At 39.3% G+C, this 20682-nt stretch overlaps 2 protein-coding genes and 1 long non-coding RNA gene across 7 annotated transcripts in view; 1 reads left to right on the forward strand and 2 right to left on the reverse strand.

Moving 5' to 3' along the window:
• The window catches only part of LOC116696810 (ecto-NOX disulfide-thiol exchanger 2), a 164469-nt gene that overhangs the window by 94627 nt on the left and 49160 nt on the right, over window positions 1-20682 (reverse strand). The window lies entirely within an intron of this gene.
• LOC116696811 (zinc-binding protein A33) lies at window positions 10120-13819 on the forward strand. The gene is made up of 2 exons (XM_032527994.1): window positions 10120-10245; window positions 10381-13819. Exons 1-2 carry the CDS (start codon window positions 10194-10196, stop codon window positions 12012-12014), a joined length of 1686 nt encoding a protein of 561 aa, XP_032383885.1. The 5' UTR covers window positions 10120-10193; the 3' UTR covers window positions 12015-13819.
• Window positions 10381-19375, reverse strand: LOC116696812 (uncharacterized). The gene is made up of 3 exons (XR_004333841.1): window positions 19204-19375; window positions 16105-16111; window positions 10381-10392 (listed from the first exon to the last, which is right to left on the reverse strand). It is a non-coding gene; the product is annotated as an uncharacterized LOC116696812 (long non-coding RNA).

Consider the following 20682-nt stretch of genomic DNA (forward strand, 5'->3'; position numbering starts at 1 on the left):
ACCGTACATATCCACACTCCTTATATTTCTTTTATTTGTATTTCTACTCTGATATTTATATAACGCTTGCAACTGTAACACAGAATTTACCTTTGACGATCAATAAAGTATTTCTGATTCTGAACACAGAACATTCAGTACGTTTGTGTTTGAGTAATTTTTTGCCAAATGAGTATTCACAAACTTCTGTAACTCTGTAACTTCTCACTAAGTTTTTACTTTTGCCTGAAGTAGGTCTAGCACCATAATGTTAGCTAGACAGTGTGCAGGGGTTTGACGGCAACTTTTGACTTATTCATCCGGAAAAGGTTTGCCATTGGTTGGCTATTTTGCCCAGCATTCTCCTCTTAAAGGTTGCAGCAAAGTACGATTATCTTTATATCACAGTCTTTGTCAAGACTACACTACACTATCCCCCCTTGTCTTGTTTGTCTTGATGTTGTTTAAAAAGGCCTTGTGATGTCATAACTGCTGCAACCTAATTCCCCCAGGGAGACAATAAACATAAACAAACAAGACTACAGTAGTCATTAACATGTAAAATGATACTGCAATAATATTAAAATAAGCAGTCATATGGAGAAACTGGACCGTAAAACTGCCCAAACTGTAAAACAACCGACCAGTTTTTATAGGAATGTATCTAATTATCCAACAGCCAGATAGTTGATCTATGGATAATTACTCAGGAATTGTGACGCCCCAAAAAGTGAGTGAACAGTAAATCTGGAGCAAATGAACATGTACATTGTCTGCATCACTGTCCTCACAACCTGTTTACTAGAAATCATGATTATAGACTACAAAGTTTTTGCCTAAAAGAGTAACGTCATTGCTGCTGCTATTATGTTCATTGCAAGTATTTTTTTGCTACGCTTTGGTATTCCATGGAAGGGAAGGTGGTCGGGGAGGGTGATCGGTACAAAGGACTGTGACAACGGAAGCTGGAGTTGAAATCCTGACTCCCTTGTCTGGGTAGGTTTATACAACAAACAAAAAAAGATCATGGTTTTGTTAACTGTTAATAAACTAAATGTGTTTTTATCTGGGCAACCCACAAAATTATTTACTGGGTTGACTGGGTTGTCTAATGCCACAGTTTGTGGGTTGGTAGGCCCTTCAGATGACTAAATGTATGTGGGCAAGCAATGAAAAGGTGAGTTTTTGTAAGATATGTCCCCTTTAACAAAGTGCTGTGAGTAACCAAAGAACCGTAAAAAAAAAAAAAGTTGAATTATGCTTTAGTGAATATTGTTCAGAAAATTTCAGAAATGTTGACGTCAACAAGGAGTATGTTAAGGTTTTCTCATTATTCTGATGATGTATTTTCTGTTGCAAATGACTAGTACAATATATAACAAGCATCTCTACGACATAAGATTGGTCATCAATGCCTAAATATGCTCACATCCCTAATTCAAGAGATTTACGTTAAATAGATAGTTGTCTGCCTTGTTGCATGTTAAGCCCCAGTCAATATTGTACCAGTACACCAGCTCCAAAGAGTTACTGTAAGTGTCTAATCATTTCCTGTAGTGAGTTCAGATTAAATTAACAACCCTTCCTTATTATACAAAGAACTGAGGGGAAAGGAAACCCATAAGCTGTAGCAGGGGAATGTTAAAAGGCTGGTAACAAAGTGACTGCTGTGTTGATACAAACATCACAACGCTACAATACCCTGTGGTCCTCATAATGAATCTATACTGACACTTCAGAGAGACTTGTTGTCCCTGCCAAATTGCCCAACAGATTAGCAGAAGTACACTGTACACTTTGACCATTTTCTATCTGCTGTATGTAGGACGATGTAAATTAGTGGACTGTAATTAGTACACTTCTTTTTGATGGTTTCCAGGGCCAAAAAAAACATCTTGTTTTCCTCTAAGATTATTTTTTACTAAATAAATTAACTCACGTTTAGTAGATAGTGCTAATTAAGACAACATCACTGGTTTCTGCATAACAATGTACATATAACAATGGAAACAGTTTTTCCCTAAAATAATCAAACCAAAGACCTGTGTGTTATGTTCAGTGTTGGAACAAGATGAGGAAGTTGTTAAAAAGAAATATAAAAGTTGTCATTGTCACTTGTTTGGCAAAAGATGAGGGAGCAAGAGAGAGTGAAAGGGAGGGGATGCTGCACCTTTTCTTTTGAAGGAATTTAATACTGCCACATTGAGAAGTTCGTCAAGCTGATGATTATATTTTCTGAGCACAGTGAATGTCTGTTGTTGTGACGGGTCAAGAAGAGATAGTGACAAAAACAGCCAAAAATAGGCATCAAGGGAAAGGCAGAATGTCTTGGATTTAAATGGATTCGTCTTCTAAAACATCAGCATCAAAATACTGCCTTTGTGAGGTGTCGCACTTTTGTTTGGTGAAAGCCATAAAAAACAATAAATATAGTAATATAAATATAAAAATAATATCTTTTATGAATAGCCCTTACCTGGTCATAGAGCTCCTGTACCACAAGAATAAGGGCTTTGAGGTTGAGCGTGGTTTTACAGACGACAACAAAAAGAATGTAAAGAGGATATGCAAATATGTTGGCTTGTTCCCAACGTAGGGAGGCTCACAGTAATAATGAGAGGGGCAGGGAGAGACAAGCAGAGCCATGGGCCATGAGCAGGCTGTCAAACAACAATAAAAAGCACTTGTCTGTGATAGATCAAGCTGTGAAAGGAAGATGAAGGGCACGCCGGGGTCAGATAGATAGAAATCCTCTGTGATCTTCCCTATATTTCGCAAACACTGTCTGTGGAGACACGGAGGAGAGACAGTAGGCACAGACGGAAGGCAGTACAAGAAAGAAAAAAGAGGGACAAAAAGTTTGTGGTCATTTAGCGACTCACTTTGGTCATTTTGCATTTCTTTGTGGTTGTCTTGCATGTGGTTGTTTAACATCTTTGTAATCTTTTTGCATCTCTTTGTAGTCCTTTTGTGTCTCTTTGTAGTTGTTTATGTCCAAGAAGAAATTGTGGAAACCCTTTGGGGCCCCGGGCGTGTGCTCAGAAGTCTATCCATGGAACTAGAGGGTCTCACAGGACATCTGGGAGATGGCTAGTTGACCTCTGGAGCTGCATAGCTGGCTGAACATATTGGATCCCACTGCTAAACCATTTGAGAGAGGGGCTGAAGGCTGTGGGAAGGAGTGAGACAGATCTGTGGTTTAGGTGTCAATCGGGCCTTTCGCACATTAATCATGGTCAGGTGGAACATTGAATGAACCTGAGCAGCCGCTTAACCCTAACCCAGCCTGCTTTTTGTTGCAGCTTAAATATGATGGAACGACAGAACCCACTGGGGCTTTCTAGGAGAACACTGTAGTGTGATATAGAATACTAGAAAAAAGGTACAGGGAATGTATTTCAGATTAGCACACCACTTCTTGGAACTGTTTAACTTGTCTGCTGAAGCTCGCCGGCATTTGCTTCCTGCTAACAATCTATTAAAGAACAGATCTACCAAACCTTATAGGAGTGTGACAACTGATGAGTATTTAAAAATCTCTCTGCCTCTCTGTGTGTCTCCTCTGCTATGGATCAATAACTCTTTTATACTGTCTATAATTGAAATGCACTGAGCCTGAGATGATTTAGTTGGCTTTAATTTCCATGTTTGTTATGAATACAAATATAAGCCCAAGGACATCAGACATCCATTCATCTATAAACACATGTACACATTCCTGCCCGTAATAATTGAGACATACCTCAGTTAATAGTAAAATATTCCACTCATCCATCCATAAATGACATATTGCTGCTAGAACTGTTGTCAATGATTCTGCTGGTTATTATTTTAATCAATTGACTGGTTCAACTGTAAAATATAATAAAAATGGTTAGAAGCAAGTCGACAATGTCCAAAAACATTTGGAAAAGGTTCAAAGCCCAAAGAGATTCCTTTCACTATCACGGAAAACATGAGAATCAAAAACAATTTCACATTTCAGGAGGTGGAATCCGTAAACTTTGTAATTATTATTTGAAAAATTACAAAATATGAAAGGATAAACTAGTTATGATTATTGTTGTAGATCATTTTAATTATTAATGAACTAGTTGTAAAGCACGCGCATGCTATTTGAGAGACATACTGTACACTTTTCTTTTACAGGAATGAACAAAATATAAGATTCTCATTTATGCCGCTAAATCAGAAAATCTGTCTTTTCCAATGCCTGGTAGGTGGCTGAGAAACGTGCAGGCTCCTGTTTAATAATAGGCAACGAGCCACTAACCACTTCTCGTTTCCACCCCTAGTCCGGCACGTGTACATTTTAACCTCAGAGAGCGAATTTACAGGGAGGAAAAACCATGGTAGAATGAGGAGCAAAGCGCATGAGGAGTGCAAGACCTTACTAGAAGCACCTGTGTGACAACCAAGCAAAGGCTGCAGCTCAGAGTCATGAAATGTGGCTGACGTTGGGGTTAGAGAGGACAGAAAGAGAGGGTTTTAGAGGGCGTTGCTGTAAAATGAGGAAAGGAGCACTGGTTTGAAATGGGAGATCAAGTGGTAGCTCACGAAGGTGAAAGCATAGAAGTGATGAGAAGGGCGACCGAGAAGCAAAAACTGTTATTATCTAACTTGCCCACAGTTTTTACTGGAAAATTAAATATTTACTCTGGTCTCTGACACTGTAATCAATAACATATATAAGAATAAAAAAGTGATGCTGGACATGCTTTATTTTCTGTTATTTCCTCAATCCTGTGAAGGCAAATAATATCAAAAACGGGGTTTGGTTTGATGAAAATACTCTATATGTCCTCCAGGGGTGTTAAACAATTGCTAACAACACAGAAGGCAATATTTACATTATTTACATAATGTAATATGCATTTAAAATGCTCTACAATTGAACAAAAATCTGTTGTTTTTAGCTGTCCAAGGCTCCACAACCAGCTAACTAACAGACGTTTTTGATCTCTGTAACAACAGAAATATTTTACTTTACTGAGTCTTCAATCATTCAATCACTATTATATTTTCAGTCACAGAAACTGAGTCTGGCAAATAGCACAAATGAATAATTCAACAGTTGAAGCAGCCTATCAGACAAACTAACTCCTCTGGTGTTTTGCGGCCATCTCAGATAGTGATATAAATCCAAAAGTCGCACGCCCAATGAATAAGAGCGTAGATAAAATGGCTCAACAGCCTTTACATTTGGAAATAAGCTTTTTGATCCTTTAAATCTCCAGGTACCACTCAGGGTTCAAGAAAATGTCCGGATTGATTTCTATGTAGCAGAGCTGCACCGATCCAATTCACAAAACATTCAGCTCTTAGAGTTTTCTCTAGCGACGGGGTTTTCATGGGGTGTCTATCAGGTGGGAATTTCTAGAAGATGAGAAAGAGTTTTGGTAGAGAAGAGATGTAGTGTTACAGCTAAAGATTTTAATGGCATGATGAATGTGCTTCGAATTGACTTGCGACTCAGATTCACCGTTTCTACTTCGCTATACAATTTTGATGAAGAGGTGAAGCAGTATCTCTGCCCCCCCATTACGATACTAAAAGCACTGCTTTTAACAAGAGCCGCAGAAAAAAAGAAATGTTTTTAATCCGCAAACACCCTGACAAAGATGAAGTTGTCCTCGCAAGCTTTTGAGCATTTCAAAGTCGTCCTATCAAGGTGGGAAATCTAAAGCTGAGTGTCTGGGGAACAAAAACACTGGAGGGAGAGGACTGTCATTTGGCTTCAGTTCTCCTATGGCAGCCATGTTCCCTGGGCTGATGGATGAAGGGAGAAACTCATCTCATGACTAATTATTTATCTTCCCTCCAGAACTGTTGTGTCTGGGGGTTGGCAATAACACAACCCTGTGCACTGACCAAGTAGTAAACAAACTAGAATGATGGAGGTGAGAGTGTCTCCTCTCTCTCCTTCACAACACTGTAGAGCATGGCTGCCATACACACAGCCCACAGACAGAATCTGGCAGCTTATAGTTCTCCCTTTGATGGTTGTGTGTGTTTCTTCAGCTAGATTACCACTGATGTTATTATGTCTATGAATTTTAATGTGAAATCCTTTGCTTTTGGAATCAAAAACACAAGTGTGGCCAATTAGAGCTGTCACTCAAAAAATTAAGTTCATCTACGCTGTTGAAATGCTTCCACACATGGCAGCACTATTACTAGGGCTGGGAAATCTATCAATATTATATCTATATCAATATATGAGGCTAGATATAGTCTTAAATGTTGGATATCGTTATATTGTAATATGAGTGTTGTCTTTTCCTGATTTTAAAAGCTGCATTACAGTGATGTCATTTTCTGAACCTACTAGACTGCTCTAGCTGTTCTATTATTTTCCTTTATTTACCTAGTCAATATTATACACAGTTATATACACAGTACACATTTTTGGTCATTATTTATCTAAATTGTGTAACTATTTTGTGAAAGCACCAATTGTTAACCCTATAATATTGACACTGAGGTATTTGGTCAAAAACATTGTGATATCAGATTTTCTGATTTTTTTTTTAACCAGAACAACAAATATACAAATGTATGCATTTATGCGAGGGCCTGTCAACTGGTTTCACAACAAACGGGAAAAATAATTCTTTCTGGACCTTACCTAGTGCCCAGGCGTGTTGTCATGTCATTGCTCTACAAAGTTACCACTTCACAGGCAGAGTGGAAAAGAGCAATGATTACAGAAATCATTAATTCTTTTAATGAAACATCCAACCTGTGAGTATTGTTTTAAAGTGCTCGTATTATGCTTATTTTTCAGGTTCATAATTGTATTCAGAAGTACACTATAACACTATATTTCTGTTGTACTGCACACTGCTGCAGCTCTTCTTTTTATCCTGTGTGTTGAGCTCTCTGTTTTAGCTACAGATGACACTTCTGTTCCATCTTTGTTGGGAGTCTCACATGCACAGTACCTAAGTAAGCACTGCACACACTATAACGTGTGTTACAAAGTGCCGAGCGTTTGTCACGGAAGTAAAGGCTGGACTACAAAAGAGCTGTTTGGAGCAGATTGTGAACAGTGTTTTCTGTTGGAGATGGTTCCTTAAAGGTTCCATGTGGAGTTTTGGACCTATGGGGCTGTTTTTCCTACAAGTTCTTTTTTTTTTTTTTTTAAATCTCATATGCACGTGTGAGGATGCTAATACACTACTACTACTTTCAGTTTCACACAAGTCCAATGATTAACGGATGGCAGTAACACGCCAAGATTTGGAGTGATGCAGGAGCAAAGGCAGGGGAGAAGAAGTCTGCTAGCAAGTAAACATGAATGTTAACAATGCTGGCTTTAAATCCAATTGTAAGATGGAAATGAACTACAAATGTTTAATGGACCCAAGGGTACATGGTTAAGGTGAGTAACACTGAATGTGAACAGAAATTGAACGGGGCAGCTTTAATTAAGGTAGACAAGGCATACACACATACTTTTAGCCCTATAGTTTATAACAATAATAATAGTTATTATTATAATAATAATGTTATTTTGTCAATGAACGTGATGTTATCCAATGACACAGTTTAGCCTGTAGTCCACCAGTGCTTATCTCTTGGGCTATAGGATGTGCTACATAGACCAGGCTTAACTGTAGAATCACACTCAGTTTAAAACTGATCAGGCACCTAGCAGGAGGCATTCAATTCTAATAGAGGAAGGTCTGTGTCTCTGGCATTTGGAGCTCCTCTAATCTCTTATTCATGTATTCAAGGTGAGAGGAGCAGCTACACGTGGGAGCTGACAGGCCAGAGAACAGAGATGAAGAGAGGGAGAAAGCTCTGGTTGAATGAAGGAAGGAGTGAGAAGAAGTAAAATCATGAGAGGAGAAAAGCCCCGACTCCCTCTCATCATCCCATGAATTTATCAGTGGATCGTGCGAAGGAGAAGAAAGGTGCGGGTCCTGAAGTGCCACACAGTCCAGGATCAAAGGGACTCCCCATCCGATCCAAATGTCATTTGAATGTTTTATGGCAGACAAGACATTGAGGTGAAGCTTGGATACGATGTGGCTCAAGAGAGCTCTGATCAGCAGTGGCCTGTCATTTTCAGATCAGTAACATTGGGGAGCTTTTTCCCTGAGCACATCAACTGTATATATACGTACAATAGATAATTAAAAACACTGAGCAAATATACTGTACACACACACACACACACACACACACACACACACACACACACACACACACACACACACAAACCAAACACACCACACCACACACACAACACAAACCACCACACACACACAAAACACACACACACACACACACACACACACACACACACACACACACACACACACACACACACGATTTACTGGTCAAAATTTTGGGGTCAGGGGAGAAATGGGCAGAAATTTCCATGCACTACATTATAGACATTTACCAGCTCATCAGTTTAATTGTTTTTTTTGTATGTGCTTACATAATTGCAAAATAGTTCTCCAATGTTTTCTCAGTTAGTTTTTTAGACATTGTGCCTTTGGAACATTGGATGAATGGTTGCTGATAATGGGCAATGTAGATATTGCATTAAAGTGCCCAAATGAAAAAAACACTTTCTTGAATTTAGGGTGTTATTTTGTGACTCTGGTGCATCCACCCACACACAAACTTGCGGGTTTCTGAATGTCCTCTGCCTTCAGTCTCCGGGTGAGATGTTGCTTTCTACGTAACTAGCCAAGATGCAGTGGCTAACAGTAGAACATGCAAGCGCAAAACACTGCTACAACACACACTAGTTCACCATAATCTCCAAAAGAACTACTTCCATGTCCCTGGTCTGCAGGTATTCCACAAGTACCCCTTTAATCCTGCCTTTAACTGACCAAAGTTGGAGAAAGAGTTATCTAGCTGATGGGATCTTACCTAGCTACTGCTACTGCGCATGTGCGACCCAACAAAGATAGTATAGAAGTGAGATGTCTCACTCTGTACCTAAAACAAATGAAATGTCTCACTCTATAGCTAAAACCGAGACATAAACACACTGCAGCAATGTGCAGTACAACAAAAATATGGTGTTTTTTGAAAATAAAACCATGTAAACCTATTCTGGTACAACCTCAAAATACAATTATGAACCTGAAAATGAGCATAGTATGGGCGCTTTAAGATCAGCCACCCACTCAGATCAGCTGGTATTCTGTCTATAATGGAGTAGTATGGAAATTTGTAAGTGACCCCAAAGTGTTGTATGATTGGATTTTCAAAGTCTGTCTTGATACTGCCAGTCACTGAATTCATTAACGCCTGGCGTAGGCTGCACCAGCTATTCACATTTCAACATTAAAGACTCCAGCAAATGCATAAAACATGTTAAATAATGGAGCAGTAAAACACTGAGAAATGATGCATACAGCATATGCCCCAATACACTTATTTAAACAGACACATAACCAGTGTAACTGACAAACCAATCTGTAGGACGACTAATTAATTTGTGTCGCTGAAAGCTTCAGTACAATGTATCACTCACATTTTTTTTTTCCAATCATCAGCCCATTTTCATATGCTCACACCTGCATTCCTGCATTTGTGGATAAACCCATTTGCAGCAATAGAAATGCATTCAATCACACATGAATGCAGCAAATGCAAAGATACTATATGCAATTTACAAAGAATATTTCAGATGTTACAAAGCTCTTCAAGGATGCAGGGAAGCCATTGTTTTTGAAGCCTTGTTTCCTCAGAGAAGAGTGTGCAGGATGACAGCATTTACAGTCTATAATGCAGATGCCTTCACCAAGCACTCTCGTGTGATGCAAATGCACGCACATGAATGCTCACAAACCCATTTAGAATTTAGGATGTTGTGCTTTCTCAAAGCTTTCATCTCATTTGTGAATAATACTGTACATGAAAGGGATTTCTGAAGCACTAACATTGTAAATACATCAACAAGAAAGTAACTGAGTGCCAAGAATACTATGAATAATGCACACCTGAGAGAAACCACTGCTCATATAGCTATATACAAGCCTTTGAAGTCAAGATTGGGGACACATTTTACACCTCTAACTAAGCTCTAATGGATCAAGAAGACAAAAAAACTCTTAACCTGGGTCAGTAGTGAATTGCTGCCTGTAATGGGTTAACTTGTTCAAGTTAGATAAGGAAATGGGAGGAGACCGGTACTCTGACGTCACTGCTGAAAGAGAAACTAAAAGGAGAAAAAGCGCCACATGTTTCTACTTTACTTTACATATCTAAAAGGATTTCACCTACATACTCCAGGTAAAGTTGCAATTTGTCACGTTTGCAGTCTGGTCTTTAGTGTTACCTAGCTTATTTCAGTAATTTCAAACAGAGCAGTAAAATAAGATCTTTTAATGCCTAACTTTTTTCAATATTTCACCTTATATTTTCTAGACATGGCTTCTGCTGCTGCTAGTAGTCTAATTGCTGAGGACAATTTTCTTTGTTCCATCTGTCTGGATGTGTTCACCAAACCAGTGTCGATTCCCTGTGGGCACAACTTCTGTCTTGACTGCATCACAAACTACTGGGACACTAACGATACTGTAATACAATGTCCACTGTGTAAAGAGAAGTTATTCAACAGGCCAATGCTTCGGGTTAACACCGTCATTGCTGAGATGGCTGCAAAGGTCAAAAAATCAATTCAAGAAAGATCTTGTGGCCCCTCTGCAACAGCAGGAAACGGAAACGTGCTCTGTGGTATGTGCACAGGGGCAAAGCTCACAGCCCTCAAGTCCTGCTTAGTGTGTTTCATGTCTTTCTGTGACACACATCTGGAGCCTCATCAGAGAATTCCAGCCATGAAAAAACACAAGCTAATCCAACCGGTTGAGAACCTCGAGAGCAGGATGTGCAAGGCGCATGATGAGCCTTTTGAACTGTTTTGCCAGGTGGACCAAATGTTTGTATGCGAATCCTGTAAAATCAGTGACCATAAAACCCACAAGATGGTGAGTCTGGAGGAGGAGGCAAAAATGAGAAAGACCCAGCTGGGACTAGAGAAGAGCAGCATGGATCAGATGATCCAGGCGCGTCAGCAGAAAATTCTCGAGTTCCAACAGTCAGTGGAGGCTAGCAGGAATAATGCAGCAAAGGCGCTGTCATACAACGTGCATGTGATGACTTCTGTGGTGGACTACATTAAGAGGAGCCAAGCTGAGCTGACTGAGGTAATTGAGACAAAGCAGAAAAAAATTGAAACAGAAACAAAAGGCTTCATTAAAGAACTCGAGGAAGAAATTTTGCAAATGAAGCAGAAAAGCTTGCAGCTTCATCAGGTCTCACTTACCGACGATGCCTTGATGTTCCTAGAAAATATTCTGTCAACTACCATCACTTCGCCCCAGGTTAAGGACTGGTCTGATTTGACTCTTAAAAATGATGAGTTTTCCGTGAAAGGAGCCATGGCCATGCTGGAGACAACAGTGAGGCGAGAAGTACGGATGCTTTGTGATCCCGACTTGAAAGAAATGAAGCGACATGCTGTGGATGTGACTCTGGATCCTGACACAGCAAACCCTCTTCTCAATATTTCTTCGGATGGGAAACGAGTCACGCATGGTGACAGAAAGAGGAATCTCCCAAACAAACCAGAGAGGTTCGAACATGTCCTTAATGTTCTTGCGAAGGAGGGTTTCTCCTCGGGAAAATTCTACTATGAAGTCCTGGTTAAAGACAAAACAAACTGGGATTTAGGAGTTGCAAACCAGTCCATCAACAGGAAGGGGGATATAAGATTAAGCCCCAAGAACGGATACTGGACTATATGGCTGAGAAACGGAAATGAGTTATCAGCCAATGCCGGCCCTGCCATTAATCTAAATGTGAGGGAGATGCCTCAAAAGGTTGGGGTGTTTGTTGATTACGAGGGGGGTCAAGTTTCCTTCTATGACGTGGACGCCAGGGCTTGCATCTTCTCCTTCACCGGATGTAATTTCACTGAGAAGCTCTTTCCGTTCTTCAGCCCCTGTGATAATGATGGTGACAAAAATTCAGCCCCCTTGATCATCACTCTTGTCAAATAAACCGGCTGAGCTCCTGTTCTGTTTTCTGGATTTGTGAAAGAAAAAGAGACAGGGCGAGGGACTTGGAGAGAGATCACACAATAGCAGAGCGCTGAAATGTTTTTATCTGTGAAAATCCGGTGTGTCATTTGGTTTCCCCTATCCATCAATGCCAGAACTGTGTCGCCTGTCACACAGACAGCTGTAGATCTCCAACTGAAAACACACACACACACACACACACACACACACACACGCACACACGCACACGCACACACAGTTTTCCCCACTCAGCCTGTGTCTTTCTATCAGAAAGAGAGAGAGAGAGATTTATTTTGATACTTAATAGCTACTCTTGCCTGCCAACGGACCAAAGATGGGTGACATAGCATTTAAAAATATTTATAGCACTTGTTTGTGCTTCTTGAAGTGCGACTTATCAGAACAATTTATTTATGGCACCTTTAGCAGGTTGAAATAACTATTACGGTCTTCACAAAATACTCTTTGACCTATATGGGATGGAGGACAGCATGTCCCAAGGTGACCCTCACAACACAACCTGCAATAGAAAACAAATCAGTGACCTGGTGCAACAGCATACGGAGACTACTAAATTGTTATCGTTATTTGGATTCAGTTCTTCTGATGTGGCACTGGATAAGCATTTTTTTCCACAAATTATGTTTTATTCACTTAAAGAGGATAATATTAGAATGGGTTCTGTCATAACACTGGAACCTGACTGGCACATAATGCCATGTTTTCTAAAATCAGCCAAACCCGCTTTCCAAGTTAAAATGCAGCGAATCTGTCTGGTAATAAGAGAATTAAGCAACTGTTCTAATTGAGCAGAGCCAATTAAAGTCTATTTGTTTGGTCCATGGGTACCATTTAATTCTATTTCTTCTTCTTTCTTTTTTAAGAGTTGTGTGTATAATGTTTTTTTGGATACTGTTCTGCCAACAAGAAGAGCATCGGTATTGTCAGCAAGCGATCATTTTAACCTCAACCATCATCTCCCCTAAACCAAACTATAGTGTTGCCAAATCATAAAACTGATTTAACAGTGATTTGTGATGATTTTGAAAGTCACAAACTATTGATGTCCTGCTGATAGAGGACACTGACAAACAAAGCATTGTGTTGTTTTATATGCAGGACTAGTTGTTGTTATTGTCATGATGCAGTTGTGTGTTAAATGAGGTTGTTATAATCTCATCTGGACACTCAATAAAGTCGCTTTAGGAGAGCCAGTCAGATTTTCCCACTGAAATGTTGTATCTTTAAGATGCCAGAGCCGAGGGATCACACACTGGGCAATTGAGTGGGTGGAGCTATTGAATACTGTACAGTATCTCCATAATGTCTGTTAATAACAATCAACTGTTTTCCTTTGATGATTATTCATTTTTTTGCATTAACTGAGAAAGAGAAATAACATTGTCAAATCAAAGAGGACCATGCAATGGGAAAATTGATGAAGAAAAAGAAGGGGGGAAAAAACACCAAAACTGGAATGGTTTACTGGTTTCAAGTTTTTAAATCACAACAGTGACCATTTATACACACAATGTACTGTAGGAACAAATGTATCATCTGTGATAATGCTAAAACGATTAGTCAATGAATTGATTAGAAAATGAATCGACAAAATTCTGAAATGTGATGATTTGCTCTTGTTTTATCTTCACTGTAAATTTAATGTATTTGACTTTTAAACAATTTCTAAAATTGTTCTTGAGGAACTCACTTTGAGGTCTGAGAGATTGTGGTGGCCGTTCTATTTTCTGACATTTTCAATCATCTTTTAAATGATTAGTTGTGAAAAACATTATTGATAATGGTCTGTATACTGTAGGTATGTGTGTTGGTATACTGAAAATTATCTGATGTTCACTTTGTAATGTTATACTGAAATGCAATGAGGTGGAAAATAATAAAAAAGATTAGCAAACAGTAATCTCCTTCATTTATCTTATCTGGACCACACACTCGATAAACACAACAATCCAAGAAATCCTGCCAGCAGATAAAGAAACCAAACGCTGAATTACTTCAATATGCAATTAAAGTGCATCTGTCACTTTAAACACAAATTAGAGAGTCACTTGACAGCCTGAGATTCCCACAACATACATTTAGCAATTTTGTAGCCACCACTCGCAAAATAATCCATTAAGATTCCATCCCAGTGTGGTTTGAAAAATGATGGTAATTCTGCGTTACACAAACAGGGGAATGGACTTTTAATGATTTGACACAGATAATTGCATGCCATATTCAAGTGAAAACAGGTTATCTGCAAAATGGGAATAGAAACATGGTTGTGGTGCTGGTGGTGGTGCAGGTGTTACATAAATAAGCTTGTATTATTGTTATGCAAACACAGCTTTGTTTTACTGCTAAAGGTCAATGGGTATTTAGATATTTTCTTAGCAATACTGACATGTCAAAATGTTTCAAAAAAGTAAAGTATTTTGAGGGTGTAGTTGATGAAGGTAAAACTAATATGTATACTCTGTTTGGTGCTTTAACCTATAACAATGAATCAGGTTTTATAAACCTGTTTTGAATGAAAAACCTGAGTCTGCAAAGTAACCAGTTTGTGGAATAACTGCAGTGGAGTAAAAGTATAAGACTTTTCTGTTTGATGCACATTTTTCTTAAATTAAGTCATTTATTCCTTAAACTCCATTGCAACTTATTCTTATTATATTTTAGCTCATTGTATTCTGTTTCAACTTGCTTGTATTTTCTATTCTCTTGTGTTTTGTTTTAATTGATTTTAATTGCTTTTTCATTCTTTATGTAAAGCACTCTAGTGACCTTGTAGCTGAAATGTGCGATCATAAAGCAGCCTTGCCTTGTCTTAAATATAGTAGTTCTACTGCATTTCAAATGCGCTCCAGTTTAATACTGTCATGGAACCAGGCTCATTATAAAATGGCCTTGTCAAAAAAAGTCTAAAGTTTCTGTCAAGCAACATTTTCAAATTAAAAGCACAGTCCAGGAGTGTGCACTGTACTGCTTCGAGTGTAATAAGACAGCTGTTGATTTGTGAAGCTGACCAAGAGCACATCAGATGTAAGTGCTATTGATCCACTCAATAGGTGAAGTCATGCTCCTCCAACACGCAAGCAGCTTTATAACCACCCGTTGTGCTCGCTTGCTGTTGTTTAATCACAACAGATATGCAAAGACAGGACCATCATGGACTGCTGTGAAATGTGGACACCAATAAAAACCAGTTTGTCCGGGGGGGGGGGGGGGGGGGGGGGGGGGGGGGGGGCATTGAGGCAGTCTTTGTTAAGCTTCTTCTTTTTTTTAAAAGACGCTGGTGAGGAGATGTGCGTAGGGGGAATAATGAAAAAGAGTTAACTTCTGTAAAAATGAACCCCAAAGAGCTTGAAAGTAACTAAACTAAAAGGATGATAATGTGTTTGAGTCACCAACCCATCGACGCAAAGCTTTCTATAAAGTATGCACTGTACCTATACATAAGTCACTTTCCAGCTATTTAATATTAATTATTCAAAATATTTTCTTACTCTTATACTCCATAATATTATAACAATTGGTGGTGCGTGGTCGGGGTTAATGTACAGCTACAGAGCTTTGAAATGTATCTTCATTCAGCTTCATATGATTTCATTACTGCAGTCTGTTAAAACCTACAGTACTGGGTTAGATTGTTTTCAACCTCGAAGACATGACATAATGCAGAAGGGATAACCTGATACTAGCGTGGCTCTAGGGGTATCAGTCAGTCAGTCCACCACTTGGTTCAAACTGAATTATCAAAATATATAACTGACTGTCAGTCTAGAGAAGGTATGATAAACGACATGTCTGTTTTAGTTTTTCCTAACAGGATGTTTGTCTCACTGTGTTAAATCATAAATACAGTCTCTGAGTACATTTGTCTGCGTAATTACACCGGTTTAATGAATGACAGTTTGAGAAAAATACAAGTACATCATGTGGTGTGTGTATGTGTGTCTGTCCAAATGACAACATGCCTTTGTCCTACAGTATGTGTATCTAATGAAGTGCTAAATGTAATGAGATAAATCTATCCATTAGGGTCCCTTAACAAGACTACATCCACATGGCTGCTAATGAGTCTGTGCTCCATCAGTCGTCCTCAAAGGGCTGGAGGACCTGACTGAAGCTGAAGACGACCTGGAGCCAGACCGACTTGCACCCTCTAAGCAAGTAAATCCACAACACCAGCTGTTGCAGACCTCCATCATTTAGCTACCAGTCCTTCAGGGACTGGTAGCAAGCAGCTACAACAGATAGAGAGTGGAGTCATAGCCGACACAGGGAAACACTAATCATCTGTAATCATTGATCTGCCATTTTTGGGCCATAGTCATTAGCCTGATGGAACCATGCTCTGTAGAATTCAGTTGGTACTGGGCTATTATTAGCTTTCCAGCTACTGTTGTGTTCTCTACACAGGTTGTACATGCTGTGCAACAACATGTGGCTAATGTAACAGTATAGGGCTGAAACGATTACTCAAGAAATTGGAGTTATTCAAATAATAAAAATCCTCTAATCAAATGCTTTGTTTCAAAGCTTTGTTTCTTATTTTAAGTAATATATAGCTGACAAGGCTGATGCTGTGTATTGACCTTAATAGTTAAAAATGGAGCAAAGGGAAAGAATCAGGCAATGAAAATACTAGAAGCCATTGAACTTTTGGGAGCATTTCAATTTGAAAGCTGCAGTACTGACCTGGTATCAGCACAACAGCACTGGCAAAGGACTAGTGCAGACCACAGGGTATATGGATACTGCATGTTAAAAAGAGAAAAACCCTGATACATTGCCTACAAGGATCGGCACCCACCGGTGCCACACCAGTTGCAGAGAAACCTCCCAGTGTAAGTGGTATCTGTAAGTACAACAAGGGAATCATGCTGTGTAAAAAAGGAAGAACTCCAACTTGTAGGTGAATTCATTAATGTGCAATGGAACCAACCAATTCACCAATGTTAAACCACTGCAGAGACATTCTTGTAGGTTAGTGTTTTATGATGGTGTTCTAATTACATTTAGTAGGCTACTGTGCAATTATAAATAATACCAACTGAGATCTGGCCTACTTGATTCTTGTCATATTTATTCTTGCTTTAAAAAAAAAGAGACAAAAGTCTACAGTACAGCCATGGTAGCAGCTCTGTGAGGCTGTTGTTAGGTACAGCTATGTTTTGGGTTGAATCCTAAATTGAGCACACTAACTAGTGATGAGAAGACCGGTACTTTTAAGTTAACAGTTAACCCTGTTCATCCGCCTCATTAGGATACACAGTCTTAGAATCATGTATAAAAATTAATGAAAATCCATAAAACCGTTTTGAGTCATTTCAGTCCAGACCAAAGTTGTAAACCAAATGACCAAGTGATTTACAGACCGGCATTGTCATCTCTATAGACATGCCACTACTAGCATAGCTAAACATACAAACAACTGTTATTACTATTTGGTAGAATGGCAGAAATTAGCTGTAATTAAAGCCTTGTAACATCCATCCATTATTATGCAACAACTTATCCTCTACAGGGTTGCATGGGTTTGGAGCCAGTTGAGCTGACGTTGGTCAAGAGTCACCAGTCAATCACAGGGCTGACACAAAGAGACCAACAGAAAGACATTCACACCTAGCAATTTTGAGTCAAGACTTTCCCTAATCTGCATGTCTTTGTAAAATGTTTACCACTGCACTACCAGCCGTATAATTGCAACCAAAATATATATAGTATATATAGTATGTAGATTTTGCCATTAAATTGTATGTCAGATGTCTCAGAAATAGTCAATTGTGAATCTAAGTCATCTAGTTGCTTGTCACTCAACGCAATAAATCAAGTAAACAGGCTTGAAGATTACAGGATGATCACATGATGTATGATATTCCAACATAAAACCAATACACTACTTGGTATTTGCAGTAGGATGGTTGTTTTTTTTTGGTTACACAAAATCCATTTCTTTGACAATGTTGGAACTTTTTGTCCTTTAAGGTTTCCTGTTGGTTTTCGTCAAAGAACTGTAGCAAGAGGTTTCATCATGAAAGTAGTGCATGTATCCTGCTTTAATGGCACCTTTATTATAATAGTGTTAAAAATAATGGATGAGTTTTCTATCTCTATGATGGAAGGAAATAAACTGGGTTGCTTTTCCAGTGACAGATCAGATTTGTGCTCCACAAGGGCCTTAGTCTTAAAGGCTTTCTGACAGGCTTTAATCTAAACAGACCACTCTCTCACACACGCACACGCAAAGGTCGCTTTTATAAATGCGCCTGCTGCACCTTTTCTTTAGTCATTTTCACTGGATGTCTTGCACCAGGTGTACTCAAAATATATATTTCTGCAGGGACGAAATGTTGGAAGGAGAGAATATTTTAAAAAATCAAAAGGAAAATTTATAAAAACTGAGTCTGAAGCTGAGTTTACTCATCTTAAGGCCTTGGTTGTATCATCAGAGTATGACAAAAAGCAAATAGCAGCACCTGGATGGAAGGGAGCAGCCTTTGATCTAAGAAGCAAGTGATTGAAGTCCCACACAAATAAGGCAAAGACAAAGAGAAGCTGCAGGCCTGCCAGACTAGACCATATTTCTACACCCACTGTACTTTAAAAGGTGACATATTATGCTTTTCCGTATTTCTGTCATTTATACAATGTTATAATGTTGAATTTTCATGTTAAACATGGCCAAAACATGAGGTAAACGTATTTTAGACAAATCCCTGTGAGCTAAAACCTCAAGAACTATTCTACAAACTACGGTTTCATCATTTTTTCTATTCTCAGCTATGTGTTACGCAACTCTAAGCCAGCCTTCACCTAATTGGTCATCTGCTGAGGCAGGACTGGAGTGTTTTCTTTAAGCGCTAACATTTGCTAACGGCAGTAAACATTGTCACCTTGGCTGCCAATTCTCCCAATTCCGGGTCACATTACTCCTGAAACATGTCCAATTGGGTAGTGTGTGGTTCAGAAGCCTTTCCCATCATTTATTTTTGATGGTAGAAAATGCTGCTTCGTTCCACTACAATCTAACGTTAGCATACTGCTAACTATTAAGTAGCTACATGCTAACGTGACATAGCTTTAATCTCAGCCAAAACACCTTTTTCACGGGAGACATGTTGACATGTCATAGTAGTAAAAGCACAGGTGTATTCAAAACCATTAATGATGGCACTTAGGAGAGGCCCTGGTATTGTGTATGTTGAATCACTGAAATAGCTTACTGGAACATTTGATGGAATTGAGCCATCGTTAAGGTTCTCAATTTCAGCTGTGCTTTTCCTACTATGACAAGTCAAAATGTCTACTGTGAAAAAGGTCCATGCTGGCCATTTCTTCCCAAATTCCGGTCACTTTACTGCTGGGACATGTCCGGTTGTGTAATATTTGTTTTTGAAGCCTTTATTAGTGAATTTTTACGGTGCAAAGTCCAGCTCAATACTCTGTTGCAGTAGCTCCAACTTCAACTAGGGAAATACAGAGCGAAGGCTCTGGAGAATCCAGGTAGCGTGCAGGCCAATCAGAACAGACTGGGCTTTTCCAGGACGAGGGATTAAAGAAACAGGCCCTCCCACAGAGCATCTTATAAGGGTGAATACAGGTGCAGCAGCTTGACCGCAGTTCATTTCTGTGATAGAAACACTGCACGCTGCTACAGTTTGCTGCTCTGCTGAATCGCAAACTGCTAAACACACGTGACTACAGGAGACATTAGCTCAGACCGGTGGAGTTTGTATAGTTGGTGCGGTTAGAGTACGGATCGCGTTCTCACCACAAAGTAACCGCTCCAGAGTTCGATTGAAAGCGTACCGAGACCACCTCTTCCAGCAGGTCTCGGTACGCTTGTTTTGCACCAGCGGGGCAAATGAACTCGGTGTAAAAATGCCCTTACACAGACTAAAAAGGAGGTTGGAGCACACAAACTACTTTAAAAAAATAGATAAAGTACTTCATGTAATTTATTTCTTTACTATTATTATTTAGAAACAAGATATGTATTTGAATTGAAACGCTATCTCTGCTGCCTAAAATAGCCAACCTTTGTTTTTCCGAGATTTAAAGGGATGGCCTTCGCAAGGTCAACACTGTTGTTGACCGGGGAGAAACAATATTTACCTTACATTATTTGTATTACTAGCCAGTCTTGAGACTGAAAGAAAGACGGGTCTTGTGCAGATTCTCCCCATGTGAAGACTACCTTATCTTTACATCTGGGAATTAAATCTATAACAGCACAAAGCACACACAGATCTTAGAAGGAAATGCTGGCGACTGTCTTTGGCAGGAAAAATATTAGCCATTTAGACTGCTTGTGCAAGGTTCCACAGGCCATGTTTAACTATGAGCACCACAAGTGAGTTAGCTGTTCACTGCAAGTACTGATATTAGTTTATTTGGAGGCCCTGTGTATCTCTGCCAGATTGTAAATCCAGACCAATTAGTGTCACCCCGACAAATGAAAACATGGACCAACACCTCTGTCTTAAGGGCCGTTTTCTTTCTTCTCCTTAAAATGCAATTAATTAGAAAGCCCTTCTTTAATTAGATAGCACACTGGCCCCGATTAAAATTAGGCCCATTGGGTTAGCATTTGCACATAGCGCGCACACAAACACACACACACAAACACACACACACA

The sequence above is a fragment of the Etheostoma spectabile genome, chromosome 10 (genome assembly GCF_008692095.1).
Source record: "Etheostoma spectabile isolate EspeVRDwgs_2016 chromosome 10, UIUC_Espe_1.0, whole genome shotgun sequence".
NCBI lineage: Eukaryota > Metazoa > Chordata > Actinopteri > Perciformes > Percidae > Etheostoma > Etheostoma spectabile.

Coding starts and splice junctions, on each gene's coding strand:
- LOC116696811 (XM_032527994.1), top strand. CDS start 10,194: ATGTTTCTACTTTACTTTACATATCTAAAAGGATTTCACCTACATACT. Junction 10,246..10,380: donor ATTTCACCTACATACTCCAG/GTAAAGTTGCAA, acceptor TATATTTTCTAG/ACATGGCTTCTGCTGCTGCT.